Below are 25,752 nucleotides of genomic sequence, written 5' to 3' on the forward strand. Positions count from 1 at the left end.
TTACCACAATTATGACGATGACTGGAGCGACAAAAGCCCAGATGAAGTTGTTATCCACTGCCAACCAACAACTTGAAACAAGAAGGAAAAAAAACACTGTTTACTAATGAAATCCTAACCAAGTTTGGAGTCTGTAAAGCCAAAACAATTTTAAAATGCAGAATCTGCAGGCATTAACTTTGTGAAAGCTGGTGGCTTATATTCACAAGTCACACCAACTCTACATTTGAAATTCGACAAATAGTCAGTTCATGCACCGTTCAGTTTCTGACTTCAAACGCCCTTGAAGGAGTCACTTGGAATAAACATCAAACAAGCTCCATTCTTTCTACAACTTGCTTACACAGTCTACGGAATAAACATAGCACCCACAGTAATCAAAGCAGGTAGATTTCAAGATTCAATTTCCCAGAGTTAACATCTAAGCCAAGGGCTAAATTTATGCCAAGGGTAAATATGCCAGGGCCCATTAGCAGGTGCTTAAATTCCACGGCAGTCCACTCTTATCTTTGAGGGCACGCTTAAAACTAAAACACCAACAGGTGGTGAAATACGTCAAGCTGAAGTTACTACATATCGACTCCTGGCATGCCTGGTGAAGAAAAGTCATTGAAACCCACATTTCCTGTCACTCAGCACAGACTCAAATAGTTCTGGTTTTCTTGAAATGGGGGAGGGGGAGGATTTACTCCCTCCCCCTCAGGAAATTTGTCTCTTATCTAGGATGACCAAATAGCTACGGGGAAGATCGCTCAATTTTGAAGTGGCCAAGCTGTATAGGGCAAGAGGTCAAATCTTATTTGTACTTATTAAAACTACATGCATGATTGCATGACATGATTGCATAAGGGAAATGAATGTAAATTGGCAGGAACAACTTCACATCTGCTGGATCTCAAATCCAACTGGGGGTCAGTCGAGGATAAAGTAGGCATGAAATTGGTTGCAAGATTAATGTTTTGAACATTAAGTAAAATAACTTGGCCCAAATGAAATGGTCAAAAGTGTCTTGAGGAATAATCACCAGGATAAAGGTTGAACAATAATTAAATCACTGCTCACACCATGACTAAGAAAGACGGACTAACCACACATGCTTGCACACAGGGCTCAAGGCTGTGAGAAAAACTTACTATTCCTCGGTTCCATAGCTGCCGATGTCAATTGCTGCTGCTATACCAACCACTAACAATGGCAGACCTGCGGTTAGAGTGACAAACCTTGTCAAAATAAAATTCCAATTACACAAACCATGTGAAGTCTACATGCTCTGTCGTTGGTGCGCTGCTTTAAGCAGAACATTTGACTAGCCCAGTTTTCACTTTCAGAAAAGCGCACCCGAAACATTATCTGCCGAGGGAAAAAATGGCAGAACGGAAGGTTCTTCTCCCAAGAGTTGAACCCACCGACCTTCTGGTCCAAAGACAAAGCCAAGGGAGCGGGGAGGCCACACTCCTGTCATCGTAATGAATGCAGGATGGAAGGTTAGTGATGAGAAAGGGAAGGGAGTTGGTTTGTGTTGGCCGTGATCAATCAAACTCCACCATCAGTCAGCAGTAATGAGTTCATTCTGCCATCAAATTGTACAAGATTTATTGTGAGTTTCTTGTCCATGACTTTTTATTTGGAAGACATCTTGTTGCAAGCAGCCTATACAAAGCGGCCAACTGTGTCAAAAGCTTAACCAAATATCTGCTGTGGTATTTGCTGTATTAAAATCTGCAATTACATTAAAAACATTCTTTTAATAATTTAAACTTGGCCCAGCCCAATCATGACCATGTTTACATTAGCTATGCAAAAACTACATGTTACTTGTACCCTACCACGCCCAGATCAGCCAAGATCAACCCAGCACAGGCTGGCTCAAGTTAGCCTAGCCCAGTTCAGTTCATCCCAGTCCAGCCCAGTTTAGCACAACCGAGTCAAACCCAGTCCAGCCCAGCCCAAACTAGCCTAGCCCAGATCAGTTCATCCCAATCCAGTCCAGTTCAGCCCAGGGGAGAACAATCCAGCCAAGCCCAGCCCAAATGAACCTTGCCCAGATCAGTTCAACCCAGCCCAACCCAGCCTAGTCCAGTTGGTCCACTCACCATATCCAAATGGATAGTAGTACTTCCGTCTGGAGCTCTCTGCTTCAAAGACCTCCACCAGCATAACGTACAACTGGATTCCCTCTAGACACATCCAGGCAAATGCAGCCAAGAAGAAGTAATGAAGAAACAGGGCCACTACTGTGCACATTGCCTGCAAGAACAGGTGCAATCATGCCCATTATCAGTAATCACGAGAATGAATCTCCAACTACGACCATTCCATGCTATCTTTTCCGTCTGAACTCCACAACAAAACAAAGACTGTTTGACAGCCAAACAAAACACTAGCAAATCTACAAAGGTATTAACTTTTCAACTTCCTAAACCTGAGAAACCAAAAACAGGAACCAAAAAGATAAACAAATAACAGATGTCAGTAAATCCCTTATTTTCAGCCCAAATCAGGATCCACCGAAAATACAATGTACATGCAGTCCCACATCAAAGTGACGTCAGTCAACTGCTGGGTTAACCACACATGTAGGTCCAGCCAAGCCTTTCTCTTAGGTCTTAAGTACTTTCTCACCCCTCGTGATGCTTGATCAATGCCGGCCATGAAGACAATCTCAGCAATGAAAAGACAGATGCAAAGGTTCTTGTGAATCGTGTTGCGATCGTTCTGCAAATTTCTGTAGCACAAAAAAGGGAAGTGACTTTGATACAATGATAGAACAAATAACGGAGAAGAAATATATGTTCATTTTATCTTCATGAACAGTTTAATTATTAAACACCGATCCCTAATAAACTGAGTCAGAGGTTAAATAACATACTTCAGCGAGGATTTCTCTTGCTCCTAATAAAAGAGATAAAGTTGTTGGTTTTGGTGCATTATTCACCATGTCATTACTTGTTGACATGTCATCTTTCCTACACACTCTAGATTGTTCAATGAATTTAGACAACCTAAAAAAGCCTGGCAAATGGAGTTTTATTAACCACAACCTCCTAAGCCTTGCTCAAATTTCCAGGGTAAAAAATAGCAGATCAACCAAGTGCTAAGATTAGGGGGACAGCCATTTCTGACCCCATTTCAGAAGCACTGAACCGTGTAGCCCGACGGAGAAACAGGTCAGGCAAACACGTTCAGGATGTGGTTGCTCTGCCACGAGCCCTCAACCAAAGTAACAGCAAGGAGAGGTCTTACAGGCACCTACATGTAGGACGTCTCGTTGCTAGGTTCAACCCTTCGTGACATTTCCCTAGGTGTAACTTAATTGTACTCGTACTTGCGAGGATATTTAAGGGAGGGTTAACAAGTTTTTAGACATTTGAACAGATTTTTCTTTCCTTGCAAGTCAATGGATCTTTGAGTTGGAACCAATTTGAAAAGTAAAAACATCAGCAAAGTCGGGGAAACAGCTTTTACAGTTAGTGGGAGTCTATAAATCAACTCATTTGGTATAGATGCCCCGTGATGGGCAGATTGATAATGTGTGGTTTAAAGTTCAACTCTCAGGTGGCAAATATCAATGCATAGCCATTATTTTTTCATTTGCATGTGTACAAACCAAAACACTTTGTGCAGCAACCGGACACACAGTGCAATGGCAACCACGTGTTGGCCTAACCTTTCTTTTTATCACCACAGACTGGGTGCAAATGTTCAAAGAAAAACCTATAAAACTCAAAGCGACTGGCTTGGCTACCCCCGGTGAAGTAACCAATCCTACCACAAAGAATGTTTAATTAACAGTGTCCTAATGTGATCCAGGCTTCAAATGCCTTGCTTTCACAAGAAACAGTGAACGTCCTGTACAATCCAAACAGTTGAGATCTGGCTTCAGACAGGGACGGGAGTTTGGAGCGGTACATGTACTCAGTCCAGAATAGGGTTGGGGGTACAGTGGGTTTAATTGACGTCAACATCCGCCATGTTTCCTCAGGCCTGGGGGCGGTATGATACAGCAATCAGGCCCAGGCCCTTGGTGGTGTTGAGAGCAGCGCAGGTTGGCAGGCTACGGGTAGATTCACGGATGGAATAGCGGAGTTGGAGCTCATCCAACCCGACATGCACGTACATGAGCAGTAGATGCTTGCAAAGCATAACACAAACAGAGGAAATTTTTGACTGCCATAACAAAATGGACATACAAGCATAGCATTCCAACGGTTTTTCCTTGAGCCAAAACTTAAACCAGATAGGCAACAGCGCTCTCTTTTTTCAGGGTGCTGAGGAAATTGTGCTGAAAACTGGGACATCCTTGAAGCATGTTACCTAATAATCACAGCATACAGTTCCGTTTTCAAAATTTTACCCCCGGAGGACAAACAACTTGACCTTCCAAAGGGCTGTGAATGAATTTTTTTTAAGGCCTAAATCACATTCAACTCACTCCGTTTTCCAATCAGAAGAAAAAAAAAAAAATTCCACAGGAGTTTCGAAAGTCTGAAAAGGACAAACATGGGACCGGGCTGTTACTCACTGGAAATAGGCAAACGTTATGAAAGCCAACAACAGACAGATGCAGGAGACGATGAAGCCAATGTAGGTGATGATGGAGAGTGCAAACGCATCCCCGTGGGGAATCTGGAGAGAAGAGGAAAAGGGAGGAGACGGAGGGAAGTTGATAATCATTAGAGAAATGTTTCCATGGCAACTGGTGTAAATACCAGGCCTGCTACTCAGCTTTTTGGCAGGCCAAGTGTGTTCGGGACTCAAGCTGCTGACTCTTGGTTTGTTAATTTTTCTACTTCCGTTGGCACACTTCGGAGTTTCACTGGCACATTTTTAAATGTCTGCAAGGGATTGTCAACTACAGTGTCATGAAAAATCAGTCATATTCGCATCAACCTGTGTCATGTTCAAAGGATAAGAGGCCACGTCATTACTGATTCTACTGTTCTTCTTTTATTACTCATTAAAAAGCCAATAGATCATGTATGTTTCCACAATTAGTGCACACTGAGTATTTCAATCCGCATATTAACCCTAACACTCCTCAATCCTTCACCTGCTGGAGGACTGAGGACTATTAGGGTTAATGAAATGCATTGATGTAATCTGCTTGCAATGAGTGAGGAAGAAGTCATAATTCTATTGCAGTCAGCAGGCTTCATATCTCTCCAGCTTTTCTAAATTCTCGAAGAGTTCCCGGGCTGCTGACAGACAACACCAGGAAAAATCTGACCCAGAAACTTACTGGGGTGCCTTTGGTGTTCATGAGGATGGCAAAGTTGGTCAGATGGGTGCAGGAACAGGTGGTGTGGGTGGCGTTGGTATCTGTCATGGTGCAGCCGGTGTCCGACCACTCACCAGTTATGCTGTCCGCATGGACAGAGCTGCCGGTGCTGTCAGTCATAAGAAAACAACAAAAAACGTCAAAGAAAAATTCTATGTGCTCTCCAAGATGGACTTCTGAAGTCATAAAAAACAACAAAATCATTTCACATGGACTGCGGAATGAGACTTCACACCATAAAGTGTACTGTTTTCCTGAAAGCTTCCTGGTACTTGGCTGACCCTTGTCATTAACATTCTTCCAAGACCAGAATGTTACGTAAAACACTGATTCCACTGAAAGTGACATCCAATTAATTACAAAATAAGAGCTCTCTTCCCAAACTAGAGTTTCATCTTTAACATTCTAGAACACTAGATAACTTAATTCTGTGAGCCAAGACACCATTCAAAATGAAAGGTACAAAACAAACCACAACTTAAAAACTTGAAAGAACTATCATAAAATTCCCACCTATTCATAAATTTCCAGAAGGAGCACACAGGCTTAGAAAAGTTGGCATTGATGTGCTCGAAGATGATAGTGGCTGGCTGGGAGAGATCGGACGAGGCCCGAGGGTCACCGATGGAGGCGGACAGGATGCGTGAATTGACCACATAGAGGTCCTGCTCCTGGTCATTACCAAAGCTGCTGGACTCCAGAAGGCTGCCCAGATTGTTGTAAGCCAAGAAGACCACTTTTGACAGGCCTGAGGACAAAAAGAATTCAAATCAGATTCAGATCCATCTTTGACCACTTTGAGTTCTCGTTCTTCTACTGGCTTTTAACTAAGCTTAATGTTGGAAAAGACATGGGCACTCGCCCCCCTTCCCCTCCCCAGAAAAAACAATTTGCAAAATAAAAAAAAAATGAAAGAAATGAAAAACTGAGATGGAAGGGGATCACAATCAAGAATATGCTTCAAAACCCCTCCAAATTGAACCCATCTTCCATGGTGAATGGTTTTTCAGTTTATACAATGAGTGCCTTATCCCTCTCACTCCCCACAAAAAATGCTTTACGTCAATCCAACCCTGGAAAACAATCCTGGCGATGCCCCTGTGGACAGAATACATTTTGATCACAGAAGAATCTTTTTTGAAATTCTGCAAGGAGCGAAATGACAGGTGGTCTGACTTTTGATTTGCAAACTTTCCAACCATCGTGTCAAGAAGTCTGCAGTTTCTGTTGGTTGCTCAGCTTTAATTGATTTCTGACAGAGTTTTCTCAACACGATGTAAACAGGTAAATCATCACAAAAGTGTCAAACAGGCACTGCTAAGAAAACAGTTGCCTCCTCAGCAGTTATAGACTGGTTATCTGAATAATCAGACAACATGACATTTGAAAAGCCTGCAGGACAATGTTACCTTTTTTGACAAAGTTCAAAAGGAATCATCACTTCCTGGGTAGACAGCTGGATCATTGCTAGCCCACAACGACTAATCCTGTGACCAGAATTTGAAGCTATACATGCACATGTAATCGTGACTTACATGTAATACCATGCTAGCAGTGAGGTCATGGGTGGGCATTAAGTGTCTCTTCAATCAGCATACAGGATGTTGTGACTTGCCGAATTGCAACTGCGCCTTAAACTTTCAGAATACATGTACACAGTGGGGAGAAGGGGTCATGGAGTTATGGTGTCTTTTTGGATTAGTCTATGAACGACTTACGGCAAGCCATTTTTTACAGTTAGAACCTGTCTCTGCATTTCAGGCATGTGAATCCATGTCTTACCGTCTTTGCTTCTGTCCTTCAAGCTGGCCTCGGGGATGGAGATCGAGTCAGTGATGTCTTGCCACTCACTGGATGTCAGCTGAGATGGACGAGGGAAGGAAATGTCCTTGAGATCACCCTTGGATGCATCTTGAACCACCACATTCAAAACTGCAGCAAAAGGAAGCAATTAATTATTACTTTAGCCAATGAGCATAAGAAGTAATGTTGAGCAATGCAGTACATCTAAAATAACCACAAATCAAAGTACACTTTGAGTGCTGATAAAAATAAATCACATATTAGTTTATAATGAATGATCAGATATAAATAAATAAATATATCACATCTACTAATATTACTTTATTAGTATGAACTTAAGAACCTTTGGAATAGACCTGAGGCTAGTACATGTACAACAAAACATGAGCATTTGAGCTTTCCTTCACTTTTCCATTCACGACTCTTCCTTCAACAACCGACATGTTCCTAATCCCGAGCCAAAGATGCATTGATATTTCCTGCCTCACCTCTTTCAACATGGGGACGTTTCCAGAGGCCTCATATTTAAAGCTTTTACATCTCGAGCCGGTTCGGCTCCGGTAAGTTGCCAATTAACTTAACGAGGGCAGATAAAGTCTTCCTGGACACAAATTAGTCCAGATAGAAACAAACTTGTTAGCCTTACCCTTCTAGTCATTTTGGACAGGCACTATCCCCGAGTCCACCCAAGCCCTATGGCACATTCTCTGTGCTACACAACCAGAATTACGACCTGTCTGCACATGCACCCGTCTTGTGCAGAGGGTTTAGGTCCATTTTCAAATACATGTAAATGGGTAATTCCAGAAATTAGGGGTCCATTTTTTTCGTGTCCCTGTCACATCTGACATATGATTTGTTAAGTTCTGAAAACATTTCCTAATTTCTAAGAGTGATGAATTACTGCAAATTACCTGCCAAACAAATAGTAATAGTTTGAAACCAATTCCAGTGTATATTTCCAAGTCAAATGACAAAGGTCAGATGGAACAGGGACACGAAAATGTCACACTTTTGGACCCCTAATTTCTGGAATTACCCAATGCTCTTTGACCACAAGAGTGCAGAGACTTGCCAGAGTGCATGCCTACATGTATCTCAGGTGAAAGACCATGACAAGTGCTTTCTCCAGGATGGACATGACCCACCTTAATCATTCTAAATACCCCAGTACATCAAATTAAAGCATTCTGGAAGTTACACTAGGAAGGATGAAAGGCAGGGTTGAGCTTACTACGTTGATTAGTAACTCTTATCAGGAAGAGGGCAATTCAAAGGTACATGTATACTCCTCCCAACTTGTCAATTTTGATTTAACAAACACATTTTTATGAAAGGCTGTCTGTTCCAGTCATAGCCGAAATAGAAGACATGCTTTAATGATTCCTCTTACCGTCTCAAAGTAACTCTTTATCTGCACAGATCCATTTTTTTTTAAAGTCTTCAAATTGAAAGAATTATGAACTCCGAATAATTGGATTCATCAAACTTTTCTCCAAACCAGATCTTTAACCCTAACAGCCCTGAATCTCCTCCAATTTTAGAACGATTTTGCACACACCCTAGGGAGTTAGGGTTAATATTTATTCCTGGTGCAAATTCTGTACACCGTAAGATTAATAGGGGCAGACTTTGTAGGTTCTGAGCCCTTTACCCACATTCCCAGAACCAGAAGACTTGATCTACATGTATATGTAGCTCTCTTTGATCATTCCAACCACAAAGTGGACAGTTTCAACCTTTTTAAATTGGTAATCCTTTAAGCCAAATCTTAGAATACCTTGCATTAAGACTTAAACCAAAAACAATTAACAAATTCCAGGAACAAGTTTCATATCTGGAAAGTAACAGCATAGGCACCGCTAGTTAAGGATTTCTCATTTAAAGCAGGATTTCCAGAGATCTAAAAAAAGATCATTTTGGACAAGCATGTACCGGTACATGTAAACCTCAGCAATAACATCCATGGAGCAGCTCAGCCGGAAATACGATTTAACAAAGTTTGCAAGAAATCTGCACTTCCAAGAATCAGGCAGACAACGTACATGTACATGTATCTTCTCTTAACTGAGGGAAATAATGACCTCAGCATATTCAAGTGTCGACTGGGTCTTTGAACTTTTTCTGAACAAATGTTCATTCAACTGAACAAATTTTGACAACTGTTGTCATTCAATTGAACTCTAAAAACCACCATAAACCATTTAAACTTCAAGTGCTAAAGGAAGTAGGTCTACGTAAAAGATCTGCATTCCCCCAAACTGGAAAAGCTGCTAACTAGACAGGCTATGTTGACTTCTGTCTTCACCAGATTCACCTTTGGTATTCTATGCAGACGGCACTAATGTGTCTCAGAATTTTCCACAAAAGAAAGGTCAACTCAGTAACGTGTTTGCCCGTAAAATTCAAAATCCCTACAATGCTTCCACTACTCAGATGTGAACCAGCTAGCTGGCTTTGGCTAGCTATACAATGGAGAGGTTAAGACTATGCTGGAGGCCGTGGGTTCAAATCAGCAAATTTGTAAATTTCTCTCACAAGCTCTAGCACATATTTTTTGTGATAGCATCAGAGAAGGGCAAATGAACAATATTAAAATCAACTCCTGCATCTTACCAACATTGCCTTCCTCACTCGTCAAGGTGTTACGGGTGCCCAGATTCTCAGCCAGCACAAAACCGGTCTCCTCGATGGATGACAACAGACTGGTGGCAGTCTTGGTCTTCTTTGCTCCTGGTAAGTCCTGCCAAGACTCCAGCTTGGAGCCCCCAAGAACAGTGCTCCCTATCTTGACATAGTTCTACAGAAACCAAAACAAGAAATGCTGTCAGTTGTCAAAAGAGCATTTCCAGAGAAAAATGATACAAACCATAAGATTCAACTGGAACTATGACTTGTGTATTTCCCGGATACCATGCAAACTTAACTTTACCAAGGAAAACTTAAACCTAACCTACGAAGAGCTACGCTATTTAAAATTTTTGACAAGGAACACAATTTTCTTCAAATTCATGATTTTAGTACAAATTTAATTTATCTATGTAGAGAGAAATATCACCCTACTGTACCTTTGTGACTGTCTCAGCCATTTCAAACTTCTGGGTGTTGTTCAAGCCTGCAAGTTCCTCCTTCAACTTCCCAACGGAATCCATCATCAAGTCAGTGACAACCACCAGATCCCCACCGTAGATCTTTTTATTGTTCTCTACCGCGCTGGCAATGACTTCAGAGATCTCACTGGCAGACACATCCAGCTGAATATAGCACAATGACATGAATATTCATGTTGATGTAAGCAGTGGCGGTGGAATAATTTTAAAGGGGGGCCCAACTACATGTACGTCGGTGTAAATTTTCCAAAAGAGAAGGATCTAAAAGTAAATGGCGAGGCTAAAGCCATCATTTAGATATCAGGGGAAGGGGACATGTATATCTTTCTACACCCAAATGAACAGCAGGGCACTAGCAGTCCGGCCATCTTTCCATCCAATCACCCACCCCACCTTTTTTTCCTCCGACACTATGAAACTTTCCTGGGTGGATACCCAGGCAGGTCCACTTTGGGAGGAACAAAAGCTCTTTATCTTCTCCTGACGATGACGTGAGTGTTTACCACTAATTCTGCTCAGAACCAACTGGTTACCAAGCATGATTAGTCTTTCCCTGATGTTCACTGGGGACGGGGGAGGGGGGCAGAAATGGTCCCTCACAGACTAGTTGGAAATCTGTGTCCCATGTCTGCAAATGAGCACGATGAACACGGCACTGGAAGTCTAAACGTTAACAATGTCATTCACCCTGCATCTGTGCATCTGTGGGAAGGCTCGCATCTCTGTGCCTTTTTGCCACCGGACGACTTTCTGCCAAACAAGCTCTTACCTTGTCTTCTATATCTTCCGCCCATTCAGACACACAGCGACTGAGATCCGGCCCAGATTCTGGAATCCACATGGCTGGCCTCCCTTCACAGTGCCACTCAGCCCCTCTACCTGAATGGAAACATCACAAAAATCCATCAAGTGCTTGCACATGTTGATATTAAGCAATAACAAGAACGTACCAACATTCTTCATGGGTTGATGAAGAATTATATTCAATTGTGAATATAACTATAAATTGCTGCCTAATTTCATAAACCCGCTTAGCAGAAAAGTTATACTTGCTATAGCAGAAAAAAATAGCTAACCTTCGGCACTACTTCATGGTGGTACTTTGTGTGGTTGTGCTTACAGTAACAAGCACAGAGAGATTTCAACTTTGCCAAATTTTTCCTCTGAGGTATCAAGGTTGCCTTTTGCCAACCTTACTGCTTAACCTCTTCCTGAGGTACATGAAGCCTCTGTTAGCATAAATCTTCGTGCCAAGAAGCACTCAGAAATTGGGCCCTGCTGTTAACATCACTGTGAAGGCATGTTACCCACAATTGATACAAACAAACATGACAAAAAGCACAAACCAAAACCGCCCTAGAGTTCCACATTTTTAGCATATGTGCAACAAATCAAAGAGTGTGCTGAAATCCTCAGAGGAGCACCTTGAAAAGGCATTACTGTCTCCCTAAAGAATGCAACTCTGGTGGGGAACAGGTGCCAACTCCATCACAGTGATGGGGATGAATATGGCTGGCAATTGACCTTTAACCTCTGAGGTCAGCACAGACACAAAAAGGTCAAAAGTAAGGAAGGAATATATCAAGCCTCAGAGTGGGAGGCAGAGAATTTGGGCCAGGCCAATAGATGCAGCCAAGTGCCCCTTTGTTCAATTTTGCCGGTGACTTAGTTCATTCCAGGCTGCAAGTCCCAGTATGGCATGCAGGTTCCCCAGCTGTTAAGGCCACTTCTTTCTGGCAGGCACTAGCATACCAAACCCAGGCATACCCATGTAGCTCTGGATCTCATTTCATAGAAGCTATGCTCCCACAGAGACCTGTAGCACATGCATACAGCAATCATTCACTGCCAAAGAACCTGTCAATTAGGAACCCAATCTTTTAAGTCCATTATTCCACTCCAAGTGTTATTTTTGTTTTATCCAGTAGATTGTATTACAAACTGGGGCTGGTTTAATTTCAAACAAGGATCCACCTCATGTTACATTTCCCCCCCTTTTTTACCAGATCTTTCAACAATGTCAACCGATTAAATAACAACAAAACATGTACGCGTACATGTTCATGTTGTGTGTATGTACATTTACATGTAGACACAGGTGTATGTGTGTGTGTGTGTGAACTTCACCCACTGGAGAGCAAACTTAAGCCAGTATTATACAATGTAGGCCTACATGTGCATGTACATGTGCCCTACATGTACATGTACATGTGCCCTACATGTACATGGACATGTACATGTAGAAAGGTCGTTACAGTTGCCCTGCATTCACATGTGAATCTGCTGCAATGTTACAAATTTGTGCACGGGTTCACTTTTAGTCTTCGGCATGATTGGGTATTAATTAAACTGAAAAACTGTGTTCTAAATAGTTCACATGGTCCTCAGATTACTCGTAAAAGTAGCTCATCCATGTACATGTGCGTGTATGGCAGTGTTAAACTTCAAAGCAGAACTAGCCAGTAGAAATCAAGCTCCATGGCTCCATACACGTACATATGTACAGTATTAAACTGAGGTAACAGGCTATAAAAGCATGGACTGTACAAGTATGATGTTCATACACAAAAATGAATCAAAAATATATCCCCCCCCCAACTGGACAGATCTTGAAGAATGATTTTATGCAACAAACATGTTGGACGGATTAGGTTGAGTTGTTTTGCAGATGATGCCGATCACTTTCAGTCAGAAGGAAAGTGGAGCAAGGCCGCAACTGACGTCAGGTTTTAACCTGGAAAACCTAGGACACTCGAGTTGGCAATTCCAAGAGTTTAAATCAGACAGTCATGGGGAAAAACAGTAAAAATGTCAAGTGACATCAACAAAGAAGAGCAGGATGACATCTACAAAGAAAAAAAGTCAGTTTTGATAAAAAAAAAATGAAAACAAAAGTGACGAAAAAATAAAAATAATAATTACTTCAGTTTTGCTATACTGTAAATTTGGGAGTAATAACCTGTACTTTTTTCCTTGATTAATCATGGAATGTGACTGATAACAGACAGGGAATGAAAGTGGAAACAACGAAAGAAAATTCACAATGACTTCCTCTGATTTTTCCCACGGTGGTTTCAGGAGGGGCTGTCAACAGTTAATTCCGAACAGTAACTCTTAGTGTGACATGCAGCCATTCTTGGACACAATGATGTACTGATAACTCGATATGGCTTAGCAAGATCCTATTTGTACAGGTTCAAATTCACCAGGTTCAGTTGTTTTAACAGGGCATTAGGATTGGTTTGATTTTTGATGTCCATCTTTCCTGAGTACAATGTATGTGTGGATTTTTCCAATAAAACTCAAGCAACAGTGAAGGAGAACCAACGCTGGAAGTTTTTTTCCCTGCCTTTTGGGTTAAATGTTTGAAATAAACAAATACACATCGCACATGATGTGATCAGCGACCATAAAAGGTTCAGGACAAATATGCGAGATTTGAGGCCACCATCCTCACGTGGGGAAAGGAGAGAGTAATTAGCTGGGGTCACTGACCGAGGTCAAACTCTGGCCTGTAATGAAACCTATTAGAAGATTTCCTGCAAAACCAGGTCATAAATGAGCCAAAAATGCCTGATGACCTGAGTGTACTATATATTTACATCACAAGGAAACCTGCCGTAGAAGTTCACACTAATTTTCAGATTGCAGTCCATGTATGTACCAGTATGTACATGTATATGCACGTAGGGGGATTCAATGGTTCACAGTGAAAATAAATTAATCTCTCACACTTCATCTGGAGTTGTCACGCAGACCTTGAACTAAACTTTATGGCATGTCCTTGACAGCCCCTTGGTCAAGTTTAATACTTACTTTTTCTAAACACATTTAGTGACACATCCAGTATAACTGTATTTTAAAACTTGACAGTACCCCAGACCTGAAAAAAAAATCATGTCTTTTATAGTTTTGAGGAGTGGGACTTCTTTCAGGCAACTGTCAACTGTATACCTTTCCCACAGGAACAGCCTTCATTAAGTAAGTGACTTTTCTTGACAGTAATTTACTAATTTAATTTGAACACTGTTTCCTTTTTAATGTAACTACACCTGACAAGACAAGCTACTGTACTGTATGCATGTGTACCATTACCATATACCTCAAGCTGTCTACAGCCAATCTTCCTGTCACAAATAGAACCTTCAAATCAGGAATTCCTGCTCTCTTTTACTATCCTAAAGACAGCAACGGGTACCCATGTTTTGAACACTTTATTACAGTTCTATGGAAATTTGGGGAAGGGGGGATGCTGTCTGACATGTATCAGGCACCTATGAGTCCTGCCCTAAGATAATTGCCAGGAACCCGGTCAAACGCTCAGATAAAACCAGACAACCTTCTGCTTCCTGAGTGCCATGGTGTGGCTCTCTGAAGCTAGTCTACATCAAGTTGTCAAGCTCGCCTTGCTTAAGGTCTCAGTCATCCTAAAGCTTTGATCCTCCATCGAAGTGAAACTTTGAAGTCACAGGCTGGCGAAAGAAATATTTGATATGTCTCCAGAAAAATCTAGAGATTTTGAAGAGGGAAATTGCTGGACAAATTTACACCCCAAAAAATCTGGCACTCCAGTAAGTCAAACAGATTGCTGAATTCTCTGACCACCTTTGAGCAACTCACACCAGTATCTGCTCTTCCTTGATACTGAAATTTGCACATTTCTGTAAACCCCAAAGATTTTTCAGTGATGTAGGGATTTCAGAGGGATGGAATTTACTAATTCTCTGCGCAGTCATGAATTTTGTCAGAATTCGTCCAACTTAACCCTAACTCCCTAGTGTGTGTACAAAATCATATTAAAATTGGAGGATTCAGAGCTGTTAGGGCTAAGACCACAACACCAATGTAGAAACATGCTCAAAATGAATTTGACCAAGAGACACACTAGTGATACCCTTTGTGTATACACTCAGGCACACATGATCATTGTCAGAGACAGGCATGAGACTGTAACCCTCTATTACTTGAGGTGACTGCAGGAATGCCTGCTTCTAAAAGCACCTGAAAGAGCTTGATTAAAAACCAAAAAAAAGGCCTACCAACAGTTCCTTCGGGACAGGGTTGTCTGCTGAGTGATCCTGACAGAATTTGAGGCCATTGGATTCCCCTCCGAAAGGTCGCAGGGCAGAGGGCGAGGCTAGTGAGTGGAGGCACTGGCTTTGCTGGAAACAAAATACAAACACAGGTTGAAGGTTTTTTCTTTCAAGTTCCTCTTTTCATTTTAGATAATTTGTGCTTAGAAGTTGCTGACATGTTGAGTGTACTAAATGAGTACACTCAAGTGTACGTTCCACTCAAACGTGTATAAAAACACTTTCATCGGTTTGACCAAAAAAGTCATTAAATGTACACCACGTTTTTTATTAGAATTGCGAATAAGTTTAACCTACTTTAACTGGTTCGACAATCTTGTCATGTGATCTCAACAGTGAAATTGCAGAACCTGATAGGTCAGATGAAATAATATGTTGGGTTCACAGAGGTCAAATAAAAAAGGTTGCAGCTTACACGTTGGAGCAGCAACTTTGGATGTGGTCACCATCTGGGTGGAGCTCTGTGTGGGACTCTGGGTGGAGATTTGGGTTGGAATTTGAGTGGGGCTCTGGGTGGGGCTCTGGGTTGGCATCTGAGTGGGTCTCTGAGTGGACATCTGGGTGGGACGCTGAGTGGGTCTCACTGTGGGAGAAGGCGTGCTGACTGCCACTGTAGGTGGTGGAATGGTTGTCGTGGTTGACGGCCTGGTGGTTGCTATGGGAACGAATAATTATTTTCGATGAGGTTTTCTAATTTCATTTACTGGTACATGCATCTGCAGTGGCGGTCTTCCAGATGTTCGTGTATTTCACGATAAATAACCCCTTTACGTGCATTTTTACTGCATGTCATGGACAAGTTCTTTGACAGAGAGGATATAAAAAATATCACTTCTAATGACCCTCAAACAAATGTGGCCCTCTGCCAACTTGTGCAAATTTAAGAGCTCTAAACTTGAAGAATTCCCAAGTACCAGAAAAAAGTTCTCTTAATTTCATTTACTGACAGCAGGTTACAGAACGAGAACTTTTGGGGATTGGTACAAAATATTTACCCATAATGGGATGCTGAGCTAGTGTGACAAGAAAATATGTAATCCTTGTGGGTGATTCCCCTGTGAAAAACAGCACACATAAGTATCACAGGCAAGAACAAGAAACACAGTCAGTCAAATTCATCCTGTCAGCACTACAGTCACGGGAAACACTCTTTTGGCATCTCCGTACGAGGTACTGAATTATTCAATTATTTCTCCAAATGTAGTTTGCTCTTAGCATCCCCACATCACTCCAGCATTCCAAGAATTCAGAGAAAAGCACAGACACAAAAATGCATCCATTGTAACCTGCTTGGCCATTTGGACAATTTCAAACAGCTTAATTAAGACTTTGTTTTATTGCACCAAGTTTATTCCACTAAGTTGGCTTACAGATGAGTAAAATCTAAAAGTCTGGACCATCATCAAGTAACATGTAGGCCTTCACGGTTTTCCATTCCAGCATAAAATGACAATAAGCAGATGAAAAGGCACAACCATTTTTTTAATGTGTTTTTACATTTGTATAAAATATGCACTTTTTACACAAGGTACATCATAATGAATGGTTCATTAATGTCCATGTACACAGTACATGACATTTAAATTGAAGCCTGTTTTCATCCTCAGTAAATGGCACTGTTGAAGTTGAACCATTATTCGAATATCACATTTCAAACTGTTTTCACATGCATGTAACATTATCATCAAATCCAGCAGGGTGAGCATGATGCATGCATAAGCATTAAGGAGAAGACGTTAGAGAGACAATTAATTGTTAGGTTTGGTGTCTAGGTATTCACACACACACATCTTCAATAAGGGCACCGGTGCTGTCATCAGCAAACCCTTCACTCAACTTTACTCTTCATGCTTTCCAAGATCAAATAAAAAGGGGGTTTCAGTTTTCTATTTTTAATAGACCAGGAGGTCGAAGCAACTTCTAGAAGATACAAGCTGAGGGCAGATTAAAATATGGAGGAAATATTAACTGCAAGAAAATGGAAAAAAAAACACCTGGGCTGCTGATCGTAATAACTGATCATTTGGTATCCCTTTCATCGTGGAAAAAAATTTTATTCACAAAAACTGTTTGTACTTCTCAAAGTATTCTGGTTGAGAAGTACAATGTAGCAACATCAAATTAATGTTGGTCACTGCAGACTGGTCAACTGCTTTGCACACTCTTGAAGTTACGATATACATGTATATCAAAATGTTGAAGAGGTTAGGATAGGAAGAGTTACATAATTGTGTCTACCTTTTTTTGTCTATTACCATGACAACAGACTCCGGAATGTGTGTACTTACGAGGAGGCATGATGCACTGAAACTGCACCTCTAAGTATTTGTAGATGTCTGGACATGGGTTCCCAAAGATCTGGTTTGTTGCAGGAACTGCACAGTGCTTTTTATTGCTGCATCTGAGGCAGACAAAGGTTAGAAACACAAGAACATGCAATGAGGTCACACGCTACGATGATGAGGGGTATGGCAGGTGTAGGTACGTGAATGCAAAGGATGAGACAAGCATCAGGGCAATTAACTGCTCTCTGGTCTTTATGTTTCCACACTGGAGAACTTTGGGTTTTGCTTGAAGTGTGATTGATTGTTATTGAGGTAACTTGGCAACAGATGCTAGCAACACACCAGCGCACTGACATTATTTGGTATTTATTGCAATACTGACCATAAGCTTTTATGCAAAGGTTTTGGGGAAGAGTTTTGCCAGACAAAAAAATGCATTGGTGAAGGGGAGATCTTATAAAGAAATCAACCTGATTTTGCTTCCACAACTCTACTTTGTGTAATAAAATCAAGTACCGTACTGATTTGTATACTGGGCTTTTTTTTTTTCGTTAAATTTAATCCGTAGTTGGTAAAAAAATTGCACATTTTCAAACCTCAGATTCAAAGAACTTTGGTCAATTTCCCTTTTTTTTTTTGGAGAAGAACATGAAGAAGTGCACAAAGAAGTTGCTGATTAGATTTTAAGAAATGAGAGAGCTGTTCGGTATGCAAGTGTAATGCAGTCCAAGAAGTAAATGCACTGATTTCACAAACATTCCTGGTGAAACATGATGGATTATTAATTAATTAGAATGACAGATCACACAACACACATAATCAAATTCTACACGTACATTGTAAACAAATCATGAAAGTCATAGGCTGAGCGGGAGGAAAAATTGGTATTAGTGACTGAGGATTAGTGTCAGTTAGTACCGTACTCACACACATACATGTATAAACATGTTGTACTGTAGCTTAAGCTGTGAAAGCTTGCTTTCATGCAGTCATTGCTCTTATTAATAGAGTTTACGTAGGGTCAAAAATGCTGCACACTGTGGGTACATCATCACTCGCTACAGTTGTCACTACCGTTATCTACAGCCAGGCTGTCTCCTGCGGTCCGGGCCATGCACCGTCGCAGGATGTCCCATACTTACGCTTGGGAACACATCGCAGGTAGACTTCGAGAAATTTACTAGTGCCGGGGCAAGGGTCGCCAAAGACGTCGGTATTTGCGGGGATTGCGCATGTTTTCCAGTTATTGCAGCTACAAAGAGTAAGATTGTTTTTGAGGTCAAAAATATGGGCTGGAGGTCAGGGTGGTGAGAGAGAAAACAGTGGCGACTTGGAGAGGTGTTAATGAACGGTGAAGGAGACTCTGATGGGGAAGTGGTGATAAGGGTCAACGAGGTGAGGAATTATACATTGTGCTGATCATGAGGTGACTTGGGGACACGATGTTGGTGTGTAACATATGAACACTGACAGTGATGGGACTTTGTGGTGACTGTGACAAAGTGGGATCATGGGTCATGGTGGTGATGGAACAATGTGGGCACCTGCATTCATCGCATAGATTGACTGGCAAGGTACATGTAATACTTGTCATGAAACCACTAGAAACTTTAAGCAGTAGACGACAGGGTAGAATATGAATCAGATATGCCCTCTGAACAGTAAACAGAAATTCCTGAAATGCAATCCCTTTGGTACAAACATGTTTCACAAGCTGTGAGACGACAGGAGATAAAAATTATGAATGAAAAGCAGAGCTCATTTATGCATCATACACAGAATTCATGTTTGCCAGCTGTTGCAATTCCAATCGAAAGTAGAAATTAAGAAATTTGAAACAAGGATAATCACCCTGGACCTTTTAAGAAAATTAGTTTCAGCAGAAAGGGTCAAAGGAGCAAGGAGGGTTATTCCAAAACTGACAACTTTGTTAACTAGTGTTTGAATAATCTGGCACCAATGTTTTCTTGAATGCAATTAATGAAAGACATCCTGGCAGTTCCAAGTTTGAATACCGTTTGTCAATTTCTTTACCCATTTAATCAACAACTGATCAAAAAGTAAACCCATCTAATCCTCCCAAATGGTTGGGCTGATAGGAAAACCCCATTTATAGTCTGACAAGAAATGTATGCTGAGGAACACACAGCTGAACAGCCGGTAGACCAGTATGTTTATGAACTCACTGCAACTCACTAGGCAAATTTGGCCGTACACGTTTTGGTTTCCCATTTACCAGGAGTATGAACTGGCCCTATTTCAAAGACTGTGGAGCAGCGACTTACCAGACTGTTTGATTTGTCCTTGTATAATTTCATCATATACACAAAAGGAAAAATATCCAACAGTCTCTCCTGACTGGACCACACAAGCAGTATGTATGAAAACATTGGCACCTAAATACAAACAAAAACTATTCACACAAGGGCAACCCAGTACAATATTAGTCAAACTTGTAAAACAAGCACAGAAAAAAAAATAAATAAAAGCAAAGAAAACTTTCAAGATACCTCTCTGCAACAATTTCAAATGAGCTGGGCTGAATGCACTCTGTGTCATTGTTGGGTCCCCTGGGGCAAGTGTCCGTGTCAGTGCGGCCAAAGTTGGCGGACTCTATTATCAGGATGTGCTCGCTGGAGAGACAGCGAAGATTCATGGTACTGCCTTCGCAAACGCTGCTGTAAAGCACCTCTTGTCGCCTGACTCTCTCTAGTACCGTAATTCCCTCTTCAAGAAAACAGGATGTAATGATCATGAATTGCTTGGTGATGTGGGTTGGATGAAAAACTGGGGAATAGTAAATTAACAGCTCCTTGACACAAGAAACGCATTCACCAGCGTTTTCTTTTTATTATCCCTTCCTATCAATTACGAGTGGGAACAAAAGAGGGCGTGTTTTTAAATGAAAATGATACTGTCATTTCATTGGTACGAACTCACCACAGACAAGTAGCGGTAGGTGGCAGTTTAAGTGCATTTGACACGGAGCACGATGAGGACATGCAACAAATTTATGCTGGAATATGGTCTTCACGGTTGGAAAACGTAGTACCATCTGGCTTTCTTTTGCCAGTGAGGGCGCACTTCAACTCAGGGCATGTGTACAAAGCATACATATACATGTACAACACCACATCATCTCCTTAAGGTGCATGTGGAGGGCAAGTACTGTACATGTGCACCCCTGGCCCCCTTTCAAAGAGAAGTGGAATGATCAACTTACCAGCTTCATTTTCAGCTGCAAGGAGTAACACCAGCATCCAGCAGACTACTCTACCAAACATTAAGATCCTCCCTGCTTCGGGCCGGACGGCCATCCTTGCAATATTTCCTTTCTCCTCCTCACCTGAATGCCAGGACTTTTCAATGAACAGTTTACAGAAAGTCCCACTAGAAGGCTACCCACATGTAGCACAGGGGATTGTGATCCTGATTGTGACTTCCCCCTCCTTCTGACGTCCTTCTTGGCATTTACCCCCGCTGGCTGGGAGGCGGTGATTGAGTCTCCCAAACCAGGTCAAGGGGTAATCCGAGGGTAGGTGGCCGAGGGTTCAGATATAGCCTGAGCGGGACAGCGAGTCAATTGCTGTGGCTGTGTATGTCTGCAGAGATAAAGGAAAAAAAGGAGATGGAGCCAATTAAAGGCCTGGCCAGTAATCCTTTAGGGGCTTGATTAGATCCCCCACGTCATGGTCACTGCTCAAAAGTCACAGAAACTTCATAGATCAAAAGGCTGAAGACATTCTGCATTTGAGCAAATGTGAAGCTTGGCCCCACATTTATTGGTATGGGGTATGTTTACATTACAAAAGTGCATATTATCATGGTTGGGGTTTTGTTTGGTGGATTTTTTCCGGAATGGTACTTCTGTGTTTTTAAGCAACAATGTACATATAACTTGGAGAGTGAAACTGTACCGGTACAATAACAAACAGGTTATGATACACTATACATAAAAAAATGTACTTCAATTTCGTCAAAAGAAAAGTTATCCACTCACTTCTCCGAAAGTGTACCTCAGTTTACTCAACATACCTTCAACTCTCACTTTTTGTTTGTGATATGTAATGTTCATGTACATTGAACCCTGCTCCTTTTGACCTTATGCTGTGCTTTCTTGTGACCAGGCTTGGTATAAACCACAGGGAGGCTCCATTGTGTTGGCAGGTGCTTTTGTTATCTCCATGTGCCAGTAATGGCTGGTATTAGTCCACTTTGCCCCCCATTCAGGTTAAGGACACAAAAGAAGCCCATTGGTGGTTGGGGTGAGACAGGGGTATTACCCTAATTATCACCTACCAAACTGGCTACAGTAGTGGGCCAGTAAACATTAAACAAGGGTTTTAATGAGGGAACATGTATGGTACAGTGTAGGAACGATGGATTTGGAGCCATGTTCATTTACATCACTACACTGACATGAAGTTTGTGAATGTTGGTACAAATGTTGGTCAATGGATTTGGAGCCATGTTCATTTACATCACTACATTGACATGAAGTTTCAGGGTACAAATGTTAGTAAAACAATATCCCATGTAGAGGGCACAGAGTACCGGTACCTACAGGCACAATGTGTGCAGTGGGGTTTTCTGGGGCTACACTCGGTTAGGGGCACGTAAGGGCAGTTTTTAGAATTGTTTTTTAGAGAAAGGTGGTCTGTTGAGGGCGACATTCAAGTGACAATTTGCAAAACAGCACTTCACAGATCATCCTATAGATTTCCCCTATCCCTTTCAAGAATACTTACATGTATGTGGAAGACCAGCTTGCAAGTACATGTAAACTTAAAAGTAATGTTTGTAATCCAAGTAAAACAGCAATGCAGCCAGGTCAAACTAAGGTCAGATATATTCTGCTCTCTTACACAGTAGTAATCATAATACTTGTTTGTTCAATTTGACCAGCAAATATCAGTACAGGTACATGTATAACTGAGTGAAAACCTTCCAGTGGATTCACCTTCATACAGGTATCGGGGGGGGGGGACATGTATTATACTTTCACTTTCCTACTTCACTTCCCTACCTGTACTTTCATGTATTTGAGGAGAGGACTTGTTTACAGCATGCATTCATGCATGACATCTCAGTAAACACATCTAGAATGCCAAACCGCCAATTCAAACAACCATAGTCAGAATCTTACACATGTACAATGTACACGATACCATAACTGATGTTGTCACGCGTTGATGATCAACACTAAGTTCCACAGAGTCAGACAAACCACTTCCCAAAAGTTCCACAAGTTCCCTCTGGAACAATGTCAGTACAATTCAAAGTAGTAGTCTTGAGCCTGAAGGACCTACATGCACATGTAGCCCTAGAAATTACCGGTACCTTACTATGGTACTTCAGGCTAGGGCCACTCTCCATTATTACTCGTACAGAGAATAATAAAGTTGTGCATTCCTAGTGCCATAGCACCGTATGGTACATTGTCTTATATGCACATGTATCTATTGTTGTATGGCTTCAGAGAACAATAAGGTCATGTCCTCTTACAAGTGACAGCCCTATATACGCTACAGTTTACTTAGTACCTGTACATGTGTACAAGTACTTCGCACTACATGTAGAATTCAGGTCTGTTAGGGTTAACCATATCTCTTGAAGGTGTAATAGCTACAGGTGCATGCTGTACAAAAAACTTGTCATAACACCTACGGCGTCACTTTAACAACTGCTTCTTGAAACTGTGTAATCAGAAATCTAAACTAACCTAACATATTTCCCAATTAAACTGTCTCCTATCCAAGAGGGTAGAATTGTTTATGCAGTATGCAATTGAAAGGGAATCCCTCCAGAAAACTGTAATGTATCCAGTAACTGAGTAAAGTAAAACAAGAATTTGCTTACACCTACCCAAAGACAACCATATGTTCTGTTAAATTTATGGACCAGTACTACTGTGGAGACACTACGCCCATATGCACCTGCCATGCAGGTCAGACATGCATATGTTGCTTCTTCAAATGCTCACTTCAAGCGACGCTGTACAAACTGAAGTCAGGCCATTATCAAGAGATTCATTCACTGCCAAGAAAGGGAAGAGATTTATCCTTACAGAGTAAATCAGACACCTTTGCTTCTTGAAGCACCAGTACATGTACACTGTACATGTATGAAAAGTCTACAAAATAGGGGAAAGGATTTCCTGTTATTTATAAACATCCTGGGTGTTCAGACATGCAGAAATGTGGGTCCAGGAATGCTGGAGGATTCCAATGGATAACTACATGTACACATGTATGTGCGCTGCTGGTGAGAACTAAGTAGTCACGTTTGAGTCACCGTACGCGTACATGTGTACATGCTGACTGCTTCATTTTGTACTATGCCTCCCTCAAAGATGCGTATCTATGTACATGTAGGTCACCTCAAGAGGCTAGTTTGACTGCGCTACTTGAATCAGTTCATGTAGAATTTGCAGTCAGCATCGGTCGAAACGACCCACTGTGGGGGGAACAAGCAAAGTGCAGCTCCCACCAAGGGAACCACTGTTGCTAGGACATTACGCCCTTTCTTGGTCCTGCTCTGCACTCATTACTGGCACACCGATTGTACTTGCACATGTGCAGTAAATGTACATGTGCATTGAAAGAGCATCCAGCAGTGGATTTCGCATGCTGTAGACCTTTCTCTCATGCCACACAAGTTTTCATTCATGACGATGATGTTGGTTCATTAAATTCAACACCACCCTTTCTCACACAAGCTAAAAGGTTCACTAGGTCACATTCAACAAACTCATTCACTCATGAAGGCCAGAGTGACTATGAATACAAACGCTCAGACTGGCATCCCAGGCAGATCCAGTCTTGGTTGATACACAATGAACTAACTGAAGATGCATAAAGTCTACCAACTATTTATCAACCCATTAAAAATTCTCCTGGTAGAACAATTGAACAAAAGAAGGTCACCCAGGAGTGATTTGCAGCTAGAAGGAATGTCAGGGAGGGCAGACTGGTAGCCTCTCATGCCATTTATCATCATTTGGGAAAACTGACCGCTGAAAAGAGGAAATTTTATGGTCCTTTTTCAGATGGCACCACTAAGTGCAGATAATGTGGTAAACATTAGTGGGCACTTACAATACATGTAACTAAGTCAGTTAGGATTGATATGCAGCCCTTGATCAAACACAGAAAATGAAACTCCAGCAAAACTCCACACACAGTACCCAAGCGCCAAAGTGAAGTTTCCATCCTCATAAATTTGCCTCAATATTTATGGCCCCCAAACCAAGCTTCTGATTCTGGTCATGCGCTCAAATTCCTTTTCAGTGACTCATCCTTTCAGTCATATCAGGGGGAGTACTTTTGTTGCCCAATCCGATTTAACCCAGGGCAAAGGGACAAGATTATGCCACCCAGGGCTAACATGTTCCAATAAGTCTTGGCTTTTGCCATGGTTACGTCAAATTTAAGGAACCTGCTAATATCAAAAGACAAAAACAGTCTGCTAGAGACTAAAAACATACACTTTGGGAGTGGCAAAGTTCAAACTGCCAGATTTGCAGCTCTTATTTACCTTTCTGTCTGAATGGAGTCAGCTTTCCACACCAACAGACAGGTTAACGACACCTTGGATAATCAGAGTGACTCATGCTACAAAAATACTTCTTTGGAAAGTTTCAAAAGGTAGGGGAAGGGGTGCACTGAGATGCCTGACTAGACAGACCAGACTGGTTCGACCACAGGGGTGCACATGGAGAGATCAGACTGGTTCCACCACCTGCTGCTTCTCAAATGTGAAAAATAAGGGGATAAATCTGTGATTGTCTGGAAGTACATGTGTAGAGGTTACACGAACTGCACGTACGCAGTCATTTCATTCTAAGTTATGATCTGAAAGTTGACAGCATTCCATTTGGCATACATGTACATTGTATTTCACGTTCCGTCCTTTAATTTCTTTTTTGTGCACAGCTTTCATTCCTCATTGGATTGGCTTGAATTACAAACAAGATGTCAGACTAAATATAGCACATTAGGTACATGCACATGTACCAGGTGCATGTACCAGCACATGTGAACCATTAAAAAAGTTTATATTTGCATATGTACACACACACTTTCCAATACATTTGTGTACAACATATCTGAGCAAGGCGCCATCAATTCTGTTTTTAATTTCTTGCTGAACAGCAATGTTTTTTTCCCAATATGAATTTCTTC

General features: G+C 41.5%; 1 protein-coding gene across 10 annotated transcripts in view; it reads right to left on the minus strand.

Annotated features, from left to right (window-relative positions):
• The window catches only part of LOC110982768 (adhesion G protein-coupled receptor L2-like), a 58,674-nt gene that overhangs the window by 13,277 nt on the left and 19,645 nt on the right, over window positions 1-25,752 (minus strand). For 7 of the 10 annotated variants that reach the window (XM_022241409.2, XM_087144371.1, XM_022241408.2 and 4 more), the window contains 17 exons: window positions 20,793-21,171; window positions 20,080-20,296; window positions 18,712-18,821; window positions 16,280-16,339; window positions 15,700-15,939; window positions 15,231-15,353; window positions 10,961-11,070; window positions 10,150-10,335; window positions 9,698-9,881; window positions 7,061-7,210; window positions 5,792-6,026; window positions 5,240-5,387; window positions 4,523-4,626; window positions 2,623-2,725; window positions 2,094-2,247; window positions 1,134-1,200; window positions 5-71 (listed from right to left, as the gene is read on the minus strand). In XM_022241409.2, coding sequence (XP_022097101.2) covers window positions 5-71; window positions 1,134-1,200; window positions 2,094-2,247; window positions 2,623-2,725; window positions 4,523-4,626; window positions 5,240-5,387; window positions 5,792-6,026; window positions 7,061-7,210; window positions 9,698-9,881; window positions 10,150-10,335; window positions 10,961-11,070; window positions 15,231-15,353; window positions 15,700-15,939; window positions 16,280-16,339; window positions 18,712-18,821; window positions 20,080-20,296; window positions 20,793-20,886 — 2,352 coding nt within the window. In that variant the 5' untranslated portion in view covers window positions 20,887-21,171. Of the gene's footprint in view, window positions 1-4; window positions 72-1,133; window positions 1,201-2,093; window positions 2,248-2,622; window positions 2,726-4,522; window positions 4,627-5,239; window positions 5,388-5,791; window positions 6,027-7,060; window positions 7,211-9,697; window positions 9,882-10,149; window positions 10,336-10,960; window positions 11,071-15,230; window positions 15,354-15,699; window positions 15,940-16,279; window positions 16,340-17,572; window positions 17,686-18,711; window positions 18,822-20,079; window positions 20,297-20,792; window positions 21,172-25,752 lie in introns of those variants that run through there. The other 3 variants (XM_022241413.2, XM_022241411.2, XM_022241415.2) reach the window with 3 other exon arrangements.

The sequence above is a fragment of the Acanthaster planci genome, linkage group LG12 (genome assembly GCF_054643075.1).
Source record: "Acanthaster planci isolate LZ-2023a linkage group LG12, COTS_SCS, whole genome shotgun sequence".
Taxonomy (NCBI): domain Eukaryota; kingdom Metazoa; phylum Echinodermata; class Asteroidea; order Valvatida; family Acanthasteridae; genus Acanthaster; species Acanthaster planci.